This window comes from Cynocephalus volans, chromosome 10, assembly GCF_027409185.1.
Source record: "Cynocephalus volans isolate mCynVol1 chromosome 10, mCynVol1.pri, whole genome shotgun sequence".
Classification (NCBI taxonomy): domain Eukaryota; kingdom Metazoa; phylum Chordata; class Mammalia; order Dermoptera; family Cynocephalidae; genus Cynocephalus; species Cynocephalus volans.
Genome location: NC_084469.1, coordinates 100,687,530 through 100,712,632, shown reverse-complemented (window position 1 = coordinate 100,712,632; position 25,103 = coordinate 100,687,530). Strand labels below are relative to the sequence as shown.

General features: G+C 37.6%; 2 protein-coding genes across 2 annotated transcripts; both read right to left on the bottom strand.

Annotated features, from left to right (window-relative positions):
- Nucleotides 1-9,891: 9,891 nt before the first annotated feature.
- Nucleotides 9,892-10,851, bottom strand: LOC134388490 (olfactory receptor 7G2-like). Its single transcript, XM_063111563.1, has one exon. It carries the CDS (start codon nt 10,828-10,830, stop codon nt 9,892-9,894), a length of 939 nt encoding a protein of 312 aa, XP_062967633.1. The 5' UTR covers nt 10,831-10,851.
- An 11,154-nt stretch (nt 10,852-22,005) lies between these two features.
- On the bottom strand, nt 22,006-22,959 carry LOC134388475 (olfactory receptor 7G2-like). The gene has a single exon (XM_063111545.1). It carries the CDS (start codon nt 22,942-22,944, stop codon nt 22,006-22,008), a length of 939 nt encoding a protein of 312 aa, XP_062967615.1. The 5' UTR covers nt 22,945-22,959.
- Between the last annotated feature and the right edge of the window lie 2,144 nt (nt 22,960-25,103).

Here is a 25,103-nt window from a genome sequence, read left to right as displayed (position 1 = left end):
AGCAGAAGAGGGGAAAACTCATTCCTGGAAGTCCTTTTTATGGTGACATTAATCCATTCATGAGAGCAGAGCCCTCATGGTCTAATCACCCCTTAAAGATCCCGCTTCTTAATCCTGTTACAATGGCAATTAAATTTCAACATGAGTTTTGGAGGGGACAAACATTCAAACCACAGCACCGGGAATCACCAAAATTACTCATCAGGATATAATGAGTCCAGCCGGGTAGACCTGGAACGAGTAAAGGGGAGAAAAGTAAGGAGGAGATCAAAGAGGTAGGGTCAGGCAGGTTGATGCAAATCCCACTAATGACAGACAGATGAAGGGAAGTTCAGCTATGGCAATATTTGAATTATCTAAATTGATAGTGGCTTGGATCGTGGTGGTAATGGTGGGGGTGATGAGATTTGGCTGGATTCTAAATCTATTTTCATGGCATAGACAGCAAGGTTTTCTGAATGACTTGACAGTGTATAAGAGAAAGAGGAATCAGAGGTGACGGTCAATGACAGAAACTGCTCAGCACCATAATAAATGGAGTTGCCATCAATTGTGGCAGGAAAGATTGTGTGCATAGCATATTTGGGGATTAATACCATGGTTTTTGTTTTGGAAATGCTGAGTTTGAGATGACCATTAGGCATCCTCATAGGGATGTCATGTGGGTAGTTGGACATAGAAATTCAAGGGAGAGTTCCTCTCTGGAGAGATAAATTTGGGAGTCCTCAGGGTGTGGGTGGCATCTATAACCATGAGTCTGGATGATGTTGCAAAAGAATAAAGGTACCTAGAGTGGTGAAGAGACCTGAGGACTGAGCCTTGAGGCCTTCCAGTGTCTGAAGTTTGGGAAGATACGGGAGACACATCAAAGGAGACTAAAGTATAGTAGCCAGTAAGGTAGAAGAAAATCCAAAACGATTTCAGGAAGTCATCACTAGAGTCGAGGCTGCTGACAAGTTGGTTAAGGGTAGAGAATTCAACCCTGGACTGAATGTGGTAGAGGACACTGATAGCTCATCGAGAGCAGTTCTGGGTGTGCTGTAACAAATGCTTGTTAGAGCGACCTCAGGAGGAAACGGAAAGAGAAAAACGGAATGTAGAGATCTCTCCTGGGGAATTTTGCTATAAAAGGACCAGACTGTAGCTAGAGTAGGATGTGGGATCCAGAGAGGGTTTTTTTTTTTTTTTTTAATTAGAGGAATTCAAATCTATTGGATACTATTGAAAATGAACTAATCAAAGCAGAGAAACTGACCCATGGGGAGAAGGAGCAGAGCTGTGTCCTAGAGTAGGCAAGAGTGTTTGAATCTAACACAAGTGGAATCCCGTTGCTTTGAGTTACTCTAGAGACCCAAGTCCAAAGCAAAAGATACATCATAGAAAATTGTGCTGATGACTTTCATCAAAGCTCCCTTCATGTCCCTGTTCCTCAGGCTGTAGATAAAGGGGTTCATGACCGGAGGGACCACAGTGTACATCATTGAAGCCACTGCAGATGATCTGGGTGAGTCAGTAACTGCAGAGCTAATGTACATCCCAAACCTGTCCCATAGAGCAAGGAAACAACTGAGAAGTGACACCTACAAGTGGGAAACATTTTATATTTGTTCCCACTGATTGCACTCTCAAAACAGAGAAGATAATGTGAATATAAAAGGAAATTATTCCAGACAGAGGAACACCACCAATATGCTAACTGAAATATATATCAGGAAGTTATTAATGAGGGTATCAGAACAGGGAAGGTTGACGACCTGAACAACTTCACAGAAGAGGGGGATTTCCAGGTCTGCGTAGAGGGACAGCCATGGCACCAGCGGACTGTGGAGCAGGGTGTCCACAATGATAACAGAGAGAAAGACTAGGATCAGCAGATCACAGAGACAGAGGTTCATAATGAACATGTACCTCAGAGGGTAACAAATGACAACATATCGGTCACGGGCCATTGCTGCAAGGAAACAATTTTCCAAGCCACCAAAAACCAGGACAAAGAAGACCTGGGTGGGTAAAGGGTGCTGTGTAAATGATGCTCTGCTTCTGCTCTTGGACGTTCACTAGCATCTTTGGGATCAGGTTGTGACTAAACAGGTGTCGGTAAAGGACAGCTCAGAGAGAAAAAAGCCCATGGGGATTTGGAGGTGGGAGTGAAAGGTGACAGGATGACGAGCAGGTTTCCCAGATTGGTGACCGGGTACTTGGACAGGAACTGACTGAAGAGGAGGCGCTGCCATTCTGGACCCTCCATCAGTCCCAGAAGACGGAATTCTGAAACAGCTGTTTGTATTCTAGCTTTGATGCTGTTGATGAATCTGATGGAAAAGGCGGAGTAAAAAGACAACAAAACGTGTGGACCAGCAGCAGCAGCAGCAGTGGGGACACGCAAAGTCTTGGTCCCCACTTCAGACTTACTGCTGATAAAGTCAGGGGTCAGGATGAGCAATCCACGCTTTCACAAACCCTCCAGGTGTTTGATGTATGTGGAATTTTGAGAAGGACTTTTTTAAAAAACAAAAGCAAAACTCTCATGTTATTGTGAACCCAAATGAGTATCCAAGTCTTCCCCTCCTCTTACTTTCTCTCTTCCATTCCTCTTTCCCACTCCTTTCCCTCCACTCCCTATATTGAAACAAATGTTTTATTGAACACAAACTCTGTTTCATACATTCTTTCTCCCTTTATTGAAACAAATGTTTTATTAAACACCAACTTTATTTCTTAAAACAAAGTGTAAGACATGGATTTTCAACCAGAATTACTACATGCCTTCAAACAAACAAAAAGAGGAGAAAAGGTTATGCAATCTGTCTTCTAAAGCAATGATTCCCAATCTCTGGCTTGCTTCAGAATCAATTGAAGGTCTTGTCAAATTACAGATGTGGCAGTTCATGCTACTCCCCCATTTACCCATGAAGACACCTAGGTAAGGTGAAGTTACATCATGGATGTGAAACACACAGTCACTGGCAAAGACTGAGCTCAGCTCAGATCGTCTGACTACTGAGTTGAGTGGACCAACCTCTGTTAGTACTTCTGGATAGTACAGAATTGGCATTTTTAAATGATCCAGCAGATCTCATAATCTCCTTTTATAACTTTAATATTTTCTTCCTGAACAAAGCCCCCAAGTCTTCCCCTTGCCTTCAAGGTATGTCTGCTTCCACCTATGAAATTAGTTGTACAGGTGAATGGCATCCAGCCAGGTGGGCCTGAGCAAAGATTAGAAAATGCTGCCTTTAAACTTGAGGTTCTTAAGACAACCCCATGGAAACACAAGCCATCTCTGTTAGCAATTAACACTAAGAGAAGCTGGGCAACCGTATCTGTGAGATTCTCTGTCTTATCCCAAGGGAGCTCTTCCCTTCAGGCAACAGGTGGCATATAATCAGAATTAAAAAACAGCTAAATGAAAGAAAGAGAAACGCATAGACTCCTAAGAAAACAGATGAAAAGTGAAATAATTTGTTGGTATTCATCTGGTTGGGCTCCAATGAAGTGTGGGTCAGACTGCATTGGACACTGGCTTTAGAGGGTGTTGCAAAGATGGGTTTCATGATCAGTTCCCAGATAGTCTTATTTTCTGGGTTAAGATGAGATCCTTGAAAACATAGACATTGGATCCTCTCACACAGGGAAGGATTAGTTGGTTAAGTCCTGAGTGCATCAATGTATTGCCTATTATTCTTGAGAACCAATGATTTAGAAAGTCTTTAAAGATGTTTTAAGGACAAATAGATCATTAGGATTCTGATGTTTAGAGCTGGATGGCCCTAGACAAACTCAGCTTCACCAATAAGGAAATCCGAGCCAAGCACAGAGTTGTGAAAACAGACAACCATAGCAAAAAACAACCATTTGGACTCAGACACACCTTCATTTATCCTAGGTTTCAGCACTTGCTTTGAGAAATAGGTTATTTTTACAACTGTGTGAAAAAACCCTGTATCCACATTTGTGTCATGGGAATTATCATGAAAACGTATAGGGATGTTGAAAGAATTAAAAAAGCAAATAAACAGTATCACCAATAACAGTGCATGACTTATGGAACCCTCTCAGTGATGTGTCTATGGCATGAATATGACTGCACAACCTGGCATGGGTCATTACAGGAAAAATAGTGAGGAGTAGGACAAAACAAAAGAAGAGGAAAGGAAAAAACAACCCTCGTATGATAAGTGTAAATTTCAGGGAGCGCTGCATGTGCTGAAATCTCGCTCATGTGTAGAAGCAGGGGGAGGAAACAAGCCACATGAACCTCAATAAACAATATCAATGTTCATTTGGCCTGGGCATAGATAAAATATATAGCAATTAAAATGATTAAATTAGACTGAGATGTATCGACACACATAATACAAACTCAAAAGAATAAATAATGTGCCTAATATGGCATATGTAGTATGAAAAAATAAGACTAAAAATTACACTGATACTATAAATTTTCATTTTTTATTATGAAATATTTTTAGCATACCAAGAAGTACAGAGAAAAGCAACAAAAGCCTGATTTTCACCGCTCAGCATCATCAAATTAAAATTTATTGCCCTACTTGTATTATGCATTTTCAAATAAGTAAAATAGTGTATATTTCTTTGAACCAACCTCCTGTCATTTTTTTCATATTCTCAATGCATTTTTCCTCCCACGGGGGACCATTCTGCTAAATTTGGTATTATTCCAAAGCATTTTCAATATTTTTAGTATGATTCTACCTATAAATAATGCTATTAATTGCATTTAAATTTTTGTATATTGTACATGTCATTTTACAGTTGGTTTTTAAGATAATGCATTTGATGTCTTATCAGCCTGGGTACCTTTTATTAGGGTTCATTATATTTAAGTTTTCACTGTTTACCACTGTCTTACAACATCACAATTTATTTATTTCTTCTTAAACTGATGGGCATTTAAATTGTAACACTTGCACATACATGTGCACACACATTATTTTAAACAGTTTAAAACAATGTTTATGGACCCAACAAATTCAAAACTGTAGTTGCCTCTGAGAATGGAGCAGACTTAAAATGAAATGTCACCACTCAGCACACTATTATGGTACTTTAAGAAGAAAACAATTATGGCAGATGTTAAAATTTATTAATTATGGAAATGGATACACAGTCACCTGTCTGTTATTCTGTACTACTCTGTTTTTTAAAATATTTCATAGGCTAATAAACAGATAAGGTTGGACTGGGGACATAGCCCATGTATCTATGTCCTCTGCCAGAGTCCTCATAGGCAGAAACCAGGATCAAGTTTGAAGATTACCTTTACAAAGGGATATCAAAAACCAAAAATGGAAGAGTAACCAGAAGCTAATCATATACCTCTTCACCTAGAATTTTTTTTAATTTAGAAAATTCTAGAACATTTATCAAAATTGTGCAAAACAATGTTTCTATTTAGGATGAAAAAGTCCCAAAAACTTTAGAGTCAGAGTAGGAGATTAGCAGATTGATATCTGTTCAAATATTGGTGTAAAGGTTCAAGCAAATACGTATGATGGCAGACAATTAGGTAAGCACTTAATATGAAAATGTATAAATGGGACTCACACAAGTCAATACCAACCAGCCAACCAACAAAATCCCACAAATAACCCTGTTAAAAATGGGCAAAGGACCTAAACAGACATTCTTCCAAAGAAGACATACAAATGACCAACAGGATTATGAAAATGTGCTCAACATCACTAAACATCATCAAAATGCAAATAAAAACCACAATAAGATATCACTTCACACCTGTTAGAACTTTTAAGCAAAGCACAGAGGGATAAATACCTCATGTGCTCACTCATATGTGGAGCTAAGAGAGAAAGAAGGAAGGAAAGGAAGACCACAGTCGTGCCATGATCCAACAGAGTAAGAGAACATTCCTTGGTCTACAAAGTGGAGCTGGGGGGGAATGGAGGAGGGGGAGAGAGATTGGGGATAATTGGGTGGGGGACACAGGGTACAAATGCAATTTGTGGTGATGGGTGTGCTGCCAGTATGAATCTGGCCCTCACATCATGGGCACAAGGGGTGACAATCAGCTTTGTATCTCATGAATATTCATAACCAATAAAAAAACTATTACAAACACAGACAATAGATAAGAAGTGCTTGTGTGGATGTAGCAAAAAGAAGACCCTTGTACACTGTTAGTGAGGATGTAAATTGGTACAGCCATTATGATAAACAGTATGGAGGTTTTTCAAAAAAACTAAAAATAGAACTACCATATGATCCAGCAATCTCACCACCGGGTATATATCCAAAAGATTAAGAGTATAGTTCATGAAAAAAAAAAATCAACTAAACATAAAATAAGGCATTAACAGAGACAATAGGAAACAAAAAGGTATAAAACACACAAAACACAAACAGAAAAATGGCAGAAGTAAGTACCTCCTCATCAGTAATTGCATTAAGGGTAAAAGGATTAAGTTGCCCAAACAAAAGACAGTGCTTGGCAGAATCGTTATTAAAAATTATCCAACTGCATCTGCAAGACACTTAAGTCAGATTTAAGACAAAGTAAGATAAAAGTGAGAGTATTTATATTTCTATCAGTAGGAATATATATTTCATGAAATTGTAACCAAATGACAGCTGGGGAGGCCATACAAACAATGGAAAGTAGACATTAGGTCAAAATGGTTAGACAAAGACATATACATTGATACAAAGGTAAATTCACCAAAGTGATATAACAATTATAAACACATTTCCACCAAACAACAGGGCTCCAAAATACATGAAATATTGACAAATTAAGCTACCTACAAACTAAGCACTTGTTTGTCCAAAAAAAGATAAAGATTATCTCCCCAAAAGGCACACACTTAAAGAGAAAATTTCAATACATGTAACTAAGACTAAAATCCTGAGTACATAAAGGACTCATATGAATTACAAATAAAATGATAAACAGCTCAGTAGAAATATCACAAAGAAACATTTAACAGAAAGAAAATAAATGGCCCCCAAATAAGTGAAAAGATTTTCAGCCGTGTAATCAGAGTTGTGCCATTTAACAGAATGATTTTTAAACCCACTGGGTTGTCAGCATAAATTAAAAACTGTAGGTGATTATGTGGATCACCAGGAACTTCTAATGTGTATGCAAAGTGATTCACCGACTAAAGAAAACTACTCGGAACTACTCAAAGAATAGATACTTTGTTACCCTGAATAACTCCACCCCAAGTATAAAACTCTTTTTCATTTCCATAAGGAGACGTATACATGAATATTTAAAAGAATTATTCATAATAGCAGAAAATATTAACAATCAAAATTTCCATCAATATCAGAAAGAATACCAATTTTGAAAAATCACCATACACAATGTAAAAATATACAGTATTAAAAATAAATTAAATACTGGTATAACCAGCAACATGATTGAATCTTTAAAGTGCCATAATGTAAAAATATTCAGAACACAAAATTCAAACAATGATATTAAACTTTTAACAAGTTTTGAAAAAAGCAAATGTGTAAATTGGACAGGAATACATACAGGGGTGATAAGACAATGACATTTAATTCTATTGCCATTTGCACTGGACAAATATGATCAAATACTGATAATTTCCTTCACAGATTTCAACCTAGTAGAAAAACGAACATCAAGGAAAATGATAAATATAGAATTGAGAATAATGATTGCTACTTGCAGTAAAGATACCTGCTATGATTAAGAAACCCTTCAGGTAAATACTATGGTGATGTCATTACTTTACTACTGGCCCCTGAATATGTATATGTATTTTCATTATGTTACTATTCTTTCAAAATTACAGATAGATTTTATACACAACTTCGTGCATACTATTTTAAAAAGTAAAATTGAGCAAAGTCCTTCCATATTTCTAATTTGAAATACATTATCTGAAGTTCTTCTGATAGGAAAGTCATGCATCTCAGACTTCAGAGCATCAGAATCCGACAGTGCTTACTAAAAATGCTTGTCCCTCACATGTCTCCCTCGATTCAAACTCAGTAGATCTTGAGTGAGGAATGGGATTCAGTCCTCTGAGAAAAAGCATCAGGTGACTTATCTCTGCAGGTGTTCCATATATGTCAACGGAGGAAGCTCTGCATGGAAGACAACTTGGGAGCCAGACAAGGAGCTGTTTCCTAGATGTGGTGCTGAAAATAACAGCATCCCCTCGACCTCCAGCAATGATCACACAGAAGGCTCTCTAGCCACTCCTTAGATTCCCCTTTGAGACCACCATAGTTTTAACCCTCATATCCACAAAGACAATTCTGATTTATGCCCCCCCCCCCAGTTTTTGTGCGTATGGGGAAAGTGATGTCCCTAATCTTGCCAGTTTTCCTTTTCTCCCATCTTCACTTACACTCAAGATCTCCATCTCAAAATAAATTACTTCTCCATAGGATAACATTCCTCATAAAGGCACCTTAAAAACTTTTCCATGAGAGCTCTAAGACGGCAGCCCATCCTATAACACATCAATGATACAATTAATTTTATTCAGTAATGTTTTGTATGTGGACTCCAACAGCAAGATTAAAAAGAAAAAAGAACAAGAAACACAGTAAGAAGAGGTGACTAAAGAGAAGGTGAAAACCCATAAACATTTTTACAAACACGTTCTGGGAAGGTTTCAAAGCAAATAAGATGCCAGACCACAAGAACCTTTGCCATGGTTACCTAATAATTACTTATTTTATTATATTATTCAGACCAGAAAAAGCAGCTAATAAATATAACAATAAACAAAAACAAACCCAATTACTAAAAGAAGTGGTAAAGATATACAAGACCAGGAGCGTTATAAGATTGTGCACATAGGCAAAATAAGGAATACAATAATACCAGTTAAATTTTATTGAGTACTTATTAGGTGTGGGGAATTGTACTAAGTGTTTGTAGTATTTATAGAAGTGAACTTTCCAACAGGAATTACATTGCCTATAGTCAGTCAAAGTATCTCTTAGTAATAATTTTCTTCACACCAGGAATTACATTAAGAAGTGGCATATGATCCAAATACAATTGGCAAGACTGAAGAAGGTACATTTGAGATGACTCTGCAATGTCACTTATCCATAGATCTAGGGAAGGATGGTCAGGTTTCTGTCTCTGGGCATCATGTCTGCATATGTCTGCCTCTATTGCAACCATCCAGGTCCATGAGGGGAAACAACTCTAGGATAAAACCACCACATGGAGGAGTAAATGGATTTTCCTCTATGTACACCATCTCTGAAGTCCTTGTAATTAAAGGTAACTCTCTTTACTGCTTGTGCATATTAGAGTCAGGATTACTTTCTCTTATTAGAAAGAAACAAAAGCTTCCTAACCAATGATGATCAAGGTCTCAAATCATCTCCCATCACTGAGCTAATCTAGCTATAGAAATTCTGTAGATGATAAAACCGAGTGTAGTGGATGCTGAAGCTGCATGACACACGTACAATTTACCAGTGACCAGTCTCAAGAACAACTGAATTGTGGCATGGAAAATCACTCCCGTGTTTCTGGGGTGCAATTCACGTGTGTCTAAGAGTGGGATAAGGTAGACGTCTCCACTATAACCACATCTTTGTTTGAGTCTTTTCAATGACCGGTCCAATTTCTCTATTTTTCCTACTTCTGAGAATGTTCCAACAAAATCACTATAACCCTTGCCTCAGGTTCAGATTCCATAAACTCCAGTCAAAGAAACTGAGCTAGAGAATGGAATTTATTTTTGAAATATCACAGAGGCAAGGGTGTCAATGCCAAGTTGCAATAAATTTACCCATTATGTCATTAACTCCTTTCAGATCTTCCTAATGCAGAAGTCTGGCATTCTGGCTCACTGAGAATTTCTCTTTAACTTGCAATGAATTCCCATTACAAAGCAGATGACACAATCACAAAAAAGAAGGTATCCTACCAATGAATTTCCTCAAGGCTCCCTTCAGGTCCCTGTTCCTCAGGCTGTAGATAAAGGGGTTCATCATGGGAGTGACCACAGTGTACATCATTGAAGCCACTGCAGTCTTCCTGGAAGAATGTGTAAATGCAGAACTAATGTACACCCCAAAACCTGTCCCATAGAACAAGGACACAACTGAGAGGTGAGACCCACAGGTGGAAAATGCTTTATATTTTCCTCCTACTGATGGCATTCTCATAACGGAAGAGACAATTCTAGCATAAGAGAAAATAATTCCGGAAAGAGAAACACCACCAAATATGCTAGCTGCAATATATATCAGGATATTATTGATGAGGGTATCAGAACAGGCAAGATTGATGACCTGAACAACTTCACAGAAGAAGAGGGGGATTTCCAGGTCTGTGCAGAAGGACAGCGGCAGCACCATCAGGCTGTGGATCAGGGCATCCCCGATGCTAACAAACATGGAGAGCAGAATCAGCAGACCGCAGAGGCGGAGGTTCACGATGACTGTGTACCTCAGAGGGTGACAAATGGCCATACAGCGGTCATAAGCCATGGCTGCAAGGACACAATTTTCCAAGCCACCAAAAACCAGGACAAGGCAGATCTGGGTGAGGCAGCCTGTGTAAGTGATGCTTTGACTCTGTTTTTGCATGTTCACCAGCATCTTTGGGATTGTGGTTGTGCTTAAACAAATGTCAAAAAAGGACAGGTTGGAGAGAAAGAAGTACATGGGTGTGTGCAGGTGTGCATCAGAGATGACAGCCAGGATGATGAGCAGGTTTCCCAGGATGGTGACCAGGTACATCATCAGGAAGAGGATGAAGATGAGGGGCTGCAGTTCTGGATCTTCTGTCACCTCCAAGAGAACAAATTCTGAAAAAGCTGTTTGGTTTCTGGGTTTCATGTTGTTAATGAATCTGATAGATAAAATGGGGTAAAATAGAGAAGACAATCAAATGTGGGTTAACTAGACCCACAACGGGAGCTGCATCACAGGTAAATGCCATCCTGGGAAGGAAGAAGACTGATGGAGGGCAATGCCTTCCATAAATGTATTATTTTGTTACTTTAAAAAGAGAGCTGACACTGATATAGTACAGAGTCAACATTTGTCTATTTTGGAAACTTTAAGGGGTCATTTTGTAGTTACACTATGCTGTCCTGCTAATAAATATTTTTGATAATTTTATTTAAGAAAACAAGTGGGTAAGCAGCTTTGTTATTGTCTGGATTCTCTGACAAATGTGAATCAAGAACCAGGACTAGGAAGATACGGTGATGTTTACCAAATTTTTGCCCCCATGACCACAGGATTGCCAGCAAATGCCAGAGAATTTCATCACGGTCATCCTGTTTTAGAAGACCAGATTTCTACTCAGTAGGAAATTGGTCCTGGTCATTTTCTGTAGAGATTGAGTATGAGAGTAATAGATGAGAGGTGCTTAGTATGGGTGCAAAGCTACAAGCTACATGTGAAAAGACGACAGACAGGCAGGAGATCCACGGATTCCTAAGGGCTGATAGTCTCATGTATGAACGCTCTTCACAGCTTGCCCTGGATAAACCTGTGTTAAAACACCTGCCCTCTTTTCCAAACATTTGCTAAGGGACTTTTGGTTACCTGGCTGGAGTCACAGTGGAATGATGTTTGGCATCTCTGGTGTAATATATGGAAGATGTGTCCTCAGGAAGGGAAGAGGGACCGAGTGAGGCACCGGGCTTCTGTCCAGGAAGGATCATCTGTGGGAGGAGGCTCAAGTGTGCTACTTCTTTGCTGGGGAAGGACCGTGGAATGAGGTGGCCACAGGCACCTTGCAGTCTCTGTATCCCTAGAGGCTCAATATCTAAAGTTCCTCATTAGCCAAGCAATTTTACTGTCACTGTGATCCCAGGGTACTATCAATCTATACAGGACAAAACTCCAGCAGGCAGGGATCAAGGTGGCTGCTTCCCTGACTCCATGAGGCCAGCTATGCACCATGCACCTGCACTTCTCCAACTGTGTCTGCTCATCTCCGTTTCACATGCCTTGCACACCTGGATACACCATCCTTCTCTAATCGTATTCCAGTCTCCTTTTCTTAGGTATAAATGAAGGCATCACTACATAGTCAATGGTATCAGAAATTCTAAAACCAATCATGGGAATGAAAAGTATAGATTCTATATGTGGGTATAAATAAATAATGTACTAAAAATATAACTAAGTTACACTAAAAATGTAAGAACTCAAGAATTTTTCTCTGAGTGATCAAATGTTTCCAGAACTTTAATCTTCCTTCTGTATATTTTGTACAATAGATTCTAATACATTCTCTGTGACAATTCTGTCTTGGATCAATACAAACTGATCTGTTACTTCCTTTTTAGGTTTTCATAATCTTATTTTTAAAAAATTTCATGGTAGTTTCCACATAATTTTTTTTCCATGCAGGGGATTTTGGGTTGAAATTGTGACTTTTGATCTATAATAAAGTTGTGGGAAATTACAATGTCATTGGAAAGCATTAGTGGGCAAGTATAATCTCAGTACCTTAAGTTAGATTTCACTCATTATTTAATAGGTGGTGATGGTACTTCATGTTAATATTAATTTAAAATTTTCATCTACAAAGAATTCAGTATGTTCATGTGTTTATCAATTCATTTGACCACCTTTTTGTATATCTATTTGACACTTGTATGTCTTCTTTGGAGAAAAAAAAAATGTCTATTCCAGTCCTATACCAATGCTTTAATTGGGTTATTGTTTTTTTGCTATTGAGTTGTGTGAATTCCCTATGTATTTTATATATTGCCCCTTATCATGGTTTGCCAATATTTTCTGCCATTCCATAAGCTGCCTCTTCTTTCAATTGATGGCTTCCTTTGCTGCACAGAAGCTTTTTAGCTTTATGTACTTGTTTATTTTTCCTTTTGTTGCCTGAGCTTTGGGTAAGATATGTGAAAAATAGTTTCCAAAGACAATGACAAGGAGCTCTCCTTTATGTTTTCTTCTAGGAGTTTTATGGCTTCAGGTCTTACATTTAGGACTCCATTTTGAGTTGATTTTTGTGTATGGTGTAATAAAAAGGTCCAATTTCATCCTTGTGCATGTGGATATTCAGGTTTCCTGACACCATTAATTAAAAATAATTTATCCTTTCCCTATTATGTGTTCCTGATGCTATAGTAAAACAAATTAGTTTACTGTATATGCTTGGGGTTATTTCTGGGTTCTCTATTCTGTTCCATTAGTATGTGTATCTGTATTTCAGTGCCATACTGTTTTGATTATTATAGTTTTATAATATAATTTGAAAACAGAACGTGTGATGCCTCCACTTTGCTTATCTTTCTCAAGATTGTTTTAGATATTTGTGATATTTTCTGACTCCCTACAAATTTTTGGACCTTTTTCTATTTTGCATTTATAAAAAATAAAATGACGTTGAAATTTGATATGGGTTACATTGAGTCTGTGTATTACTTAGGGTAGTACATAAATTTAAACAAAATTGATGCTTTCAGTCCATGAAGATGGGCTATCTTTCCATTTATTTTTGTTGTCTTCAATTTCTTTCATGGTAAGAAAGAAATTTTTTATAGTTTCAAGTGTACAGATCTTTCACATTCTTGGTTAAATTTATTCCTAAGTAATTTACTCTTTTTGATGTAATTGTTTTCTTGATTTTCTTTTCAGATAGATAGCTATTGACATAAAGAAATGCAAATAATTTTGTATGTTGGTTTTATATTCTGCAACTTCACTGAATTTATTTATTATTTCTAACAGTATTTTTGTGTAGCTCTGAGGGGTTTCTAAATACAAAGTCATGTCATCTGCCAACAGGGAGAATTTTACCTCTTTCTTTCCAGTTTGGATGCCTTTATTTTTTTTCTTGCCTAACTGCTCCTGCCAGTACTTCCAGTGCTATGGGAATAGAAATGGTGAGACAATAGAAATGGTGAGACAATAGAAATGGGCATCCTTGCCTTATACTGGATATTAGAAAAAAAGCTTTCAGTTTTTCCCAATTGACTATGATTTAGGCTTTTCATAAACGGGCTTTACTGTGTTAAATAAATTTCTTTCCATACCTATTTTGTTGAGAGTTTTTATCATGAAAGTGTGTTGAACCTTGTGCTTTTTCTGCTTCTATTGTTGTGATCATGTCATTTTCACATGTCATTTTGTGGTGTATCACACTGACTGATTTGCATAAGTTAAACCGACATTGCCTCCCAAAGATAAATTCCACTTTGTTATGGTGTATAATCTTTTTGATGTGTTGTTGAATGCAATTTTCCAATATTTTACTGATAATCTTTGCACATATGTTCATCAGAGATATTGGTCTGTAGTTTTCTTTTCTTATGGTGTCTTTGTCTGGCTTTGGGTTCAAGGTGATGTTGGCCTCATAAAATCAATTTGAAAGTATTTCCTCTGCTTCTATGTTTTGGAAAGGTTTAAGAGTGTAGTAATAATTCTTTGAATGTCTAGCAGAATTCAACTGTGAGGACAGCTGGTCTTGGGTATTTCTATTTTGTGAGGATTTTGATTATTACTTCAATCTTATTTGTTATTGTTCTGTTCAGGTGTTCCATTTATTCATTATTCAGACATGGTAGGGTTTATGTTTCAAGGAATTTACCCATTTTCTGTAGGTTATTCAATCTATTTGGCATATTATTGTTTAGAATAGTCCCTTACAATCCTTTATATTTCTGAAGTGTCTATTGTAATGTCTCCTCTTTCATTTCTGATTTTAATCTATTTGAATTTTCTCTCTTTTTTTAAGTTCCATATTTACATTGTTACAGCTTCCTGTTGATTTCACCCTTTTGGCACTATATAATGTCCTTCTTTGTCTCTAGAGAGAGTTTTTGGCTTAAAGTCTAATTTGCCTTGTATAAGCATAGCTACTCCAGCTTTCTTTTGGTTACCAGTACATGAAATATCTTTTTCCATCTTTTCACTTTCAGTCTGTATGTATCCTTGAATCTAAAGTGAGTTTCTCATACACAGAATACTGTTTGATCTTTTTACATTTTAGCCACTTGGCATCTGTTTATTGGAGAGTTTAATTCATTTACATTTAAAAGATTAATTGATAAGAAAAATATTTGTCAGTTTGTTAACTGTTTTCAGTCAATATTGTAATTCTGTTGTCCCTCTTTTTTCCTATTGCAGCTGTCTTTTGTATGTTTTTTATTGATAGGTTTTCACTACCTCTCTTTTTGTGTGTCTCTGTAACTTGTATGGGTGTTTTCTTTATGGTTACCAAGAGGCTTACACGAAATATAGTTAAAATTCATTTTAAGCTGATTACAACTTAACTTACCTTGCATGCAAGAATTCTGTGACTTTTCCTCTCACCCATACATTATACACTAGTGATGTCACAATTTACATCTATATTTTTTACATAGCCATTATAATTTATTTATAGTTGTTTTTAATACATTTGTGTCATGACTTCTATAGTAGAATTAAAAGTATACTTTCCTGCCCCCATTATGGTAATATAATAAGGTTTTCCCTTCGATATTTACCTTTGCCAATGAATTTCATGCTTTCTTATGAACTTGTGCTGCTATTTAGTATCCTTTCATTTCAACTTAAAGGACTCCCTTTGACATTTCTTCTAAGGCAGATCTAGTGTTGATGAAGTTCTTCAGCTTTTATTTGTCTCAGAAATTCATTATCTTCTTTATTTTTGAAGGAAAAGATTGCTAGGTGTAGTAGTCTTGGTTGCCAGTTTGTTTGTTTGTTTGTCTGTTTTCTTTCAGCACTTTGAATATATCATCCCACTCCCTTCTGGACTGCAACGTCTCTGCTGAAAAAATCTACTGACGGTCTTATGGAAGTTCCCTGGTATACAGCAAATAGTTTTTTTCTTGTGGCTTTCACATTTCCCTCTCTGTATTCAACTTTTTATAATTTGAGATAATATGTCTCAGTGTGGGTCTCTTTGAATTCATCTTATTTAGTATCCATTGAGCTTTCTAAATATAGATTTCCAATTTTTCCTCAGGTTTGGGGATTTTTCAGCTATTATTTCATTGAATAAGCTTTGTCAGTTTCTTGTTTTCTCCTCTTCTGTGACTCTTATAACATGTATATTGGTTTGTTTAGTGGTGTCTGATGTGGGCCTTAAATTGTCCTCCTGCTTTTGTTTTATTTTTGCACCTCAAATCATAAGATTTTTCAATGACCAAACTTGAAGTTCACTGTGATCTTTTCTTTTGCTTGATCTAGTCTGCGGTTGACCCCTTTCACTGAATTTTTGTTTTCAGTTCAGTCATTGTCTTTTTTAGCTCTATGATTTGTGTTTGGTACTATTTTTTCTTTTCTATTATATTCTTTTTTAAAAACTTGCTGTCCAGTCTGGGGATCTGAACCCTTGAACTTGGTGTTACCTACATTGTTCTCTAAACAACTAAGCTAATGTTACTTCTTTAAATAAATATTTTGCGTGTAATTAAATAATCACTTTGTTTATGTATTGCTTTCCTGTAGTGATGAGCATCTTTATGACTGTGACTTAGAATATGACAGCCACCTCTTCCAGTCTTGTTAGACTAAACTGGAGTAGCAGAGAAACCTCACCTATCAGCCTGGCCAGAGATTCTGGGAACCTACCAAACATTTGTGTCTGTCCCAAATGCTGTCATTGTTCTTCATGGCCCCAGGACATTAAAGTGTGCCAAGTCCCATCAATGACCTGAGATAGGTGAGATTAAATCCAGTCCTTCAAGATGAACATGGAAAAGTTAGAATGCTGTATGCCTGTTCCAGTTTCTTCTGTTCTCGGAGAGAAGCTGGAAGGTGGAGTTTATCTCCCACTTGCTCTACGTTAATGTGGGGAGAGGATCTATGGCAAATGGCTTCACTTTCATTCAGATCACATATTCTTTGCTATTTGTTGTCTCCATTTTTTTCTATCTTGTTACCTACTTCTGAATGAACTTTGTTAACCTACAATTTTTTGATATATTAAAACTACCATGACACAAGATGGTACTGAAAAGTCATCCTTTACCATTATAACCCCATTCACTCAAACACAAAAAATAATAGATGAAATACAAAAAATCAAAAAATAAACAATATAAAATACCAAAGGCACAGGTGAGCTTTATTATTGAATAATGTGAGAAAACAAAGGGCTTTGGACCTTGTTGGGGCTTGTACCTATAGACTTAAAACAGCTGAAAGTTTGAAAAAAGCATCCAAGGGAAAATGGAACCAATCTGCCTTGTGACTTTGTTACTGGATTTTTAAAATATTCTTAATATCAACAAGCAGCAGGAATTGGCCATTAGATGGAATTCAAGGCTAGAGGACTGGTGACTGGTGGGGACAATTGTGAAACTGCCTGATGAAAAAGAGTGAACCCACAGATGAAAAGAAAGAGAAAAATGGTGCTTCAAGTGGAATATGTATATCAAAATCTAAATAATCAGAGGTTAAAATGGTCCTAATAGGGTGAACCTACCAAATCAATAATCAGAACATGAAAGTACTCTTATAGAGTGGCATAATGAGAATTTGAAAATAAATGTTTGCTTTTTGAGTCTGGCTTCTGTATTTCAGAATACTGCCTTTAATATTCATACCAGTTGTTGCATATATCAGTCCTTCACTCCTTTTTAATGCTACACAGTATTCTAGTATAATAATATATCACAGTTTATTTATTCATTCACCCTGTAAGGACATTTGGATTGTTTCTTTTTAATCCATTATGAATGGAACTGCTATAAGTAATCATGCACAGGTCTTGGTGACATATGATTCCATTCAAGGCATTAGGAAAAAGTCAAAATTTAAAGACAGAGAGCAGATAATTTGGCTCACAAACATGAGGGTTTCTAAAAAGAGGCTGCAGAAAGGAGTTTACTTGGAGGTGTGTAACTTCTCTTTGTCCTGATTGCAGCACGGTTTACAAAACTATACATTAATTCAAATAGAAAGAATAGTAGACAGAAAATTCATTTTACTGAATAATAATTTTAAAATTAATCTCTAAAAGAGTAATACATATGTATATTTTGCACCTTCCAAGATTAAGAACATAAAATTATGTACTTTAAAAATAACAAAGGTTCTAAGAAACATTGTACACCCATCTTCATAGCTGTGATATTCACAATATTCAAGAGGTGAAAGAATCCCCAGTGTCCATCAATGGATAAACGTATATACAAAATGTGGTATGTACATACAATGGAATATCATTGAATCTTCAAAGGAAAGAGCAAACTTCATGAGTTTGAGTGAATGAATGATAAGACATGATGTTCAATCTTATTGCCACTCTCATAGCACAAATAAGGACAAATACTGTAAACAGAGCTGCGATTAACATGGGAGTGCAGGTATCCCTTCTACATGATGATTTCCATTCCTCTGGGTATGTACCCAAAAAGGGGATTGCTGGATCATATGGAAGATCTATCTGTAGTTGTTTCAGAAACCTCCATACTGTTTTCCATAGTGGTTGCACTAATTTCCAGTCCCCACCAACAGTGTAGGAGTGTTCCCTTCTCTCCACACCCTCGCCAGCATTTGTTATTCACCGTGTCTTTCATTATACCCAGTCTAACTGGGGAGAGGTGGTATCTCAATGTGCTTTTAATTTGCATTTCCTTGATGACTAGTGATGTTGAGCATTTTTTCATGGCTCTTTGGTCATTTGTATGTCTTCCTTTGAACATTGTCTATTCAGCTCCTTTGCCCATTTTTTGATTGGGTTATTTGGGTTATTTTACTGTATAATTGCTTGAGTTCTATACATATTATGGATATTAATCCCTTGTCGGATGCATAGTTAGCAAAAATTTTCTCCCACTCTGCAGGATGTCATTTCACTCTGTTGATTGTTTCCTTTGCTGTGTAGAAGCTTTCTAGTTTGATATAGTCCCATTTGTTTATTTTTTTCTTTTGCTGCAATAGACAGGACATGGAACCAACCTTTTGCTGCAATAGACAAGACATGGAACCAACCTAAATGTCCATCAGTGGATGACTGGATAAGGAAACTGTGGTATATATACACCATGGAATACTACTCTGCCATAAAAATGAATGAGAAAAACCACATAGAAAATAAAGAGGAACATACAAGAAAATGAGAAACACAGGATTCAGGACAGTGGGTTTGCCACTAGAAGGAATCAGAGTGATGTGAGAGGAAGATTCTTCCAGTAGGTTCCATGCTGACAACATTACCTTATTTTTAACGCCTGGATACATATATGTGATTTTATTATGTTACTATTCTCTCAGAACTACAAATAGATTTTATGGACTACTTCATACTCCATAATTTAACAAGTAAAATTAAGGAAAGGGCTTTTATATTCCTAACCATCAATATATCTTCCCAATTTCTTGTAATATTAAGGTTGTGAATCTCAGACTTCAAAGTTCATCAAAATCTCTGAAAGTGCTTATTAAAAATTCTAATATCTTGCACATCTTTCAGAGATTCAATGTCAGTATGTCCTGGTGAGGTCAAGAACCCTCTCTATGAGAAACTTTCTAAAGTGATTTATTCTCCAGCTCTTCTGTGAACATCAGTAGAGGAAATTCAGTGTGAGACGATACCATGAGTTCCAGCCACGGAGCCATTTCCAAAAGGTTTTGGTGGAAACAAAACCACCCCCTCGACCTTCAATGACAACCACAACGAAAGGATTTCCACCCAGTGCTTTGATTCTCTTTTGACACATCCTCTATTTTCATCCCACACTCACAGAGATGGTTTGGCTAACGGCCTCACTTTCTGCTGTGCTTTTGGGAAAAGCGATGCCCCAAGTCTTGCCAACTTCCCTTTTCCCCTGTCTCATCTTACACTCAGCATCTCCCTCTCAAAGTAAAGTACTTCTCCGTAGGATAATTTTACTGATGAAGAAAAATTAACAAAACTTTTATGAGAGCCCTAAGACTGTATGCAGTCAATCCTCTAAGACTTCACTGATACAATAAATTTTATTCAATTACATTTTTCTGTATAAACTTCAAAAGAGATAAGTAAGAAACACAGCAAGATGAGATGACTAAGGAGAAAAGTGGAAACTTGGATACGTTTATACAAATAAATCAGTGAGAACATTTCAAAGAAAATAAGATGCCGGAAGATTATCAACCTTTGCCCTGCCTACCTAATAATCGTTTATTTTTGTTATATTACTCAGACAAGAAAGCAGATGATAAGTATAACAATGAAAGAAAAAAGCTCTAATTGCTGAAGCAAGGGGTAAGAGTATGTAAGTCCAATAGTACTACAATATTATGATTATAGGCAAGATATGAAATACAATGGTACAATTTATACTTTAGCAGGTACTTACTCTCGGTACAAGGCATTCTACTAAGTGTTTGTAGCGCATATGGGCACGAACTTCCCTGCAAGAATTCTGCCCCAGATGGTTATTTTCTGATTCTCATAGTCATCAGACTCATGCAGTAATTTTTTACTTAAGCCATAAATTAGATGAATAATGAGTATATGATCCAATTTTTGATGATGAAAACAAAAGGAATGTCTACTGGTTGACACTATAGAAATATCTATTATAAATAAACTCTATTCACAGCAGATCCACAGAAGGACAGTCAGTTTTCTGTCTCTGAGCATGATGTCTGTATATAATGCTTGCATCTGTGTAGACATCTGGATCTAAGAGCGAAATCAGCCTGGGCATGAAGCCACTTTATGGAGGAGGGAATGAATCCCTACAACACTGTTCCCATACATTATTTAGGTCTGCAGTTCTTGTAATAAAAGTCTGTAAGAGTGAGAGTTTTCTTTTATTACAAGGCCTTCAGAGCTATGTAATGTATAGTATAATCAAGGTTTCTTTCTCTTATTAGAAAGAAAAGATTCCTCACTTATTAAGTTCAACTATTTCATACACATTTTAAACCACTGAGATAATCTAAATACAGCGGTTTCATAGATGATTAAACTGAGTGTCGTTTAGGCTAATGTTGCCCTGTACAGATAGCTTACCAGTGTCCAATCTCAGGAATTAATAAATTGGAATGTGAAATCTTATCCCCTATATCTGACTGTAAGGTGAACCTTGGGGTGCAATTCACATAATCCAACCCATGCAATCAGGTAGAATCTGGTATCTCCTATGACCTCGGCCCTCTAGGGATCCTTTCCCTGACCTATCTAACTTCCCCCAGTTTCCCTTTACTGAGAACACTCCCTAAAATAGCAGTATATATAAAATAGGAACTTGCTATTTCCCTAGATGAGCTTTCAAGAGTGAACAAACTTTAAACATACATTATCTTAATTAAAGCATAATAAATTTCCTCTAGCTAGAAGAATGCATATTAGAAGCATATAAAGGAGGTTTGAGACTTTTGTGAATATGGAGCATGAATCCCTGGCTGTGAGTAGGACAATCCAAAGATGAATTAAGGAGTTTATGAATATAATGATTGACAAGATTTGTCAGCTAAAGGATAATGTAGTAAACTAGGAAAGTTAGAAGAGTCTAAGTAAACTGTGTAAATTAGTAACACTCACAGAAATTCATTAAGGCCAATTTGAAGGAACCTGAGTCAAAATTATTGTCCTAGAAAGTTAAAAAGGTCTGAAAAATAATTTAATTCAACTACTCTGGCAGTTGTATTTCTTATGCAAATATCTTGTTCTTTAGATCGTGGTAAACATTGTGGCAATTATGTAAAAAATATTAAAGATGAACAAAATAACTGTTGCAGATCCCAGCCTCAGGTTCACCTTCCATAGACTATGATGGAAGAACTGAGCTTAGAGAGCAGAATTCATTTGCAAAATATCAATAATTTATACATTGGGTACAGTGTGGGGCCGATAACACCAAGGGATTGGATCCCTGTACTGACCAGAAACACATCAACCACCTCCGCCCAAAAAACAGTTATTCAAATGGATAGTCAGTTTCAACCTTATTTTTAAACACACTTAGCCATTATATTATCTAGACTTTCCGTATCAATTTGGTGACAAAAGAGTAAGGCATTGTGGCTTACCCATTATCCCTTTCTCTTTGCCTCATTCTAGTAACCCAGGCCAATCCAGATGACACATCACAGATAAGAAAATCTCCTACAGAGGAGGTTCTTCAAGGCTCCCTTCACATCCCTGTTCCTCAGGCTGTAGATGAAGGGGTTCATCATGGGAGTGACCACAGTGTACATCATCGAAGCTACTGCATTCTTCCTGGAAGAGTGTGTAAATGCAGAACTAAAGTACACTCCAAAACCTGTCCCATAGAATAAGAAAACAACTGAGAGGTGAGACCCACAGGTGGAGAAAGCTTTGTACTTTCCTCCTGCTGAAGGCATTCTCAAAACAGCAGAAGCAATGTGAACATAAGAGAAAATGATTCCAGAGAGGGGTATCCCACCTAACATGCATGCTGCAAAATATATCAGAATATTATTGATGAGGGTATCAGAGCAGGCGAGCTTGATGACTTGAACAACTTCACAGAAGAAGAGGGGGATTCCTGGGTCTGTGCAGAAGGACAGCCGCAGCAGCATCAGACTGTGCAGCAGGGAAACCCCAACACTAATAGACAGGGAGAGGAGAATCATCAGGACGGAAAGCCGAGGGTTCATGATGACCGTGTATTTCAGGGGGTGACAAATGGCCACATAGCGGTCATAGGCCATCACCCCTAGGAGAAAATTTTCCAAACAGGACAAAACCAGGACAAAATAGATCTGGGTGAGGCAGCCTGTGTAAGTGATGCTTGAATGCTGAGCTTGGATGTTCACTAACATTTTGGGGATCGTGGCTGTGCTTAAAGAGATGTCAGTAAAGGACAGATTGGAGAGAAGGAAGTACATGGGGGTGTGGAGGTGGGAGTCAGAGATGACAGCCAGGATGATGAGCAGGTTTCCCAGGACGGTGACCAGGTACATGGACAGGAACAGGCTGCAGAGGAGGGGCTGCAGTTCTGGATCCTCTGTCACCTCCAAGAGAAGAAATTCTGAAACAGCTGTTTGGTTTCTGGTTTCCATGTTGTTAATGAATCTGATGGAAATATGGGGGTCGTGACAAGATCATCAGATATTTTGTAGTCCCACAGGTGAAGCATCACCTGATGGAATCACCACCTTGTGAAGAAAATCCGATCAGTGAAGGGGAGTTTAAAGGGGTCATCATGGCTCATAAGCATGCAGAGTCCGTAGCTAATGTTGTCAGTAAAAGGCCACGTTGAGTGATTGTGTAATAGGCTGTGCTATCTAGGTGTGTGTAAGGACACTCTATGATGTTCACACGATGGTAAAATCACCTAAAGATGCATTTCTCAGAACATCTCCCTGATGTTAAGTGACCCATGGCTGTATCTTGCAACCATGAGCTAGGAAGCAAGAAGGCAAATGTCATGCAGTATAGATGGTACAGCAGAGAAACAGAAACAGGCTGAAACCCTGACGGCATTCTTGGGATGATACATCCTTGACTTCTTATTCTGTGAGACAAATAAACTCCTGCTTGTTCCAGCCAATGAATAAATAAATAAAGGGTGCCTTCTGTATGCATCCCGTGTTGCTACTTTAGTAAAGACCTGAATCTGATGTAGCAGAACATCAACAATTTTTCAGTCTGGAAAGGGTGACAGGATGGCCCTTCTTTAAATTAAACTCTCTGTGCTATTTGATTATTTAAAACATTCACTAATTTTGTAAAGAAAAACAGGTGGACTAAGGAGGCAGCTTAAAGTTACTGTCTGGATCCCCCAAGACATCAGAGCCAAGACACAGAGATAATACAAAGGTGTGTCAAGGGAAGGGAAGGCGGAGTTTAGTAAACGTTCTGCCCTCACCACTGCAGGATTGCAGGCAAATGACAGAGAATTTTATGACAGTCATCCTGTTTTAGAAGAGGCACACTTCTGCTCTAGAGGAAATGGTCCTAATCATAGCAGGAACTGGTACAAGATTAGTAGATGAGAGTAAATTGATCATCATGCAACAGTACAAGGACAGATGTGAAGATGACAATTAGGCAGGAGACCCGTGGTGACTTGATGCCAATCATCTGATGTGTGTACTCTCTTCCCAGCTTCCCCTAGATGAACCTGTAGTAAAATATCTGCCCTCACTTACAAACATTTACCAAAGCATTTTAGGTTACCAGGCTGGTGTCACCGTGGGATAATACTTGACCTCCCTGAGTGTATCATTCAGAATATGTGTCCTCAGGAAGGACAGAGAGAGGCACCAGGCTACTGTGCAGGAGGGATCAATGTTGGACGAGGCTCAGGTGTGTGACTGCTTTGCTAAGGAACGACTATTAAATGAGGGGGTCACAGGCGCAATGCAGTCTCTGTATCCCCAGAGGCTCGATAGCCAAACTCCTCATTAGCCAAGGAATTTTATTGTCACTGTGACCCCAGGACACTGCCAATCCTTAAGGACCAAGACTCTAGAAGAGAGGGATCCAGGTTGGTGCTTGCATGACCCCATGAGGCCAGGTGTGCACCACCTGCTTTTCTCCACCTGTGCCTGCTCATCCCCACGTCACATTCCTTGCATGGGTGGACACACAGCCTTCTCTAACTGGAATCCAGCCTTCTTTATTTAGTAGTGAACTAAGGCATTGATATCTAGAAGAAGATACCAGGAAATTTAATGCCAGTCTAAATGTAAAAATATGAGCGTCTTCAAAAATTTCATGGAAAGGTCCATATTATATTTTAATTTCATTGTTCTGCAAACTTTTTGAAGTACCCACATATAGTTGATAAGTGTGGAAATAAATATTTTAAAATATATCTAAGCAATTGTGAAAATGCAAAAAAAAATCTAAAGGGTTTTTTTTTTTTTTTCTCTATGAGCCATTTAATATTTCCTGAGCCTTAATTTTCAGTATGTATATTTTAGATGGCAGATCTAATCTATTCTCTGTGACAATTCTATCGCTGCTTAATACAGACTGATTGTTAGTCATTTTTTCATTTAACCACCTTTTTAATTTTATCAGCATAGTTTCAGTGTACATTTTTCTTCACTTGTAGGTGCTGTGGGTTGAGATTACAGCTCTTGATCTTCAACAGAGTTGTAAGAAATCACAGTGTATGACCAAGTACTAATGTGTAAGTATAATCTCAGTACATTTAGACTTTTCCCACTATTTAGTACACAGAGATGGTACTACACGTTAATATTAAGTT

Excerpts from the sequence above, each read along its gene's own strand:
- LOC134388475 (XM_063111545.1), bottom strand. The coding sequence starts at position 22,944 with ATGGAAACCAGAAACCAAACAGCTGTTTCAGAATTTCTTCTCTTGGAG.
- LOC134388490 (XM_063111563.1), bottom strand. The coding sequence starts at position 10,830 with ATGAAACCCAGAAACCAAACAGCTTTTTCAGAATTTGTTCTCTTGGAG.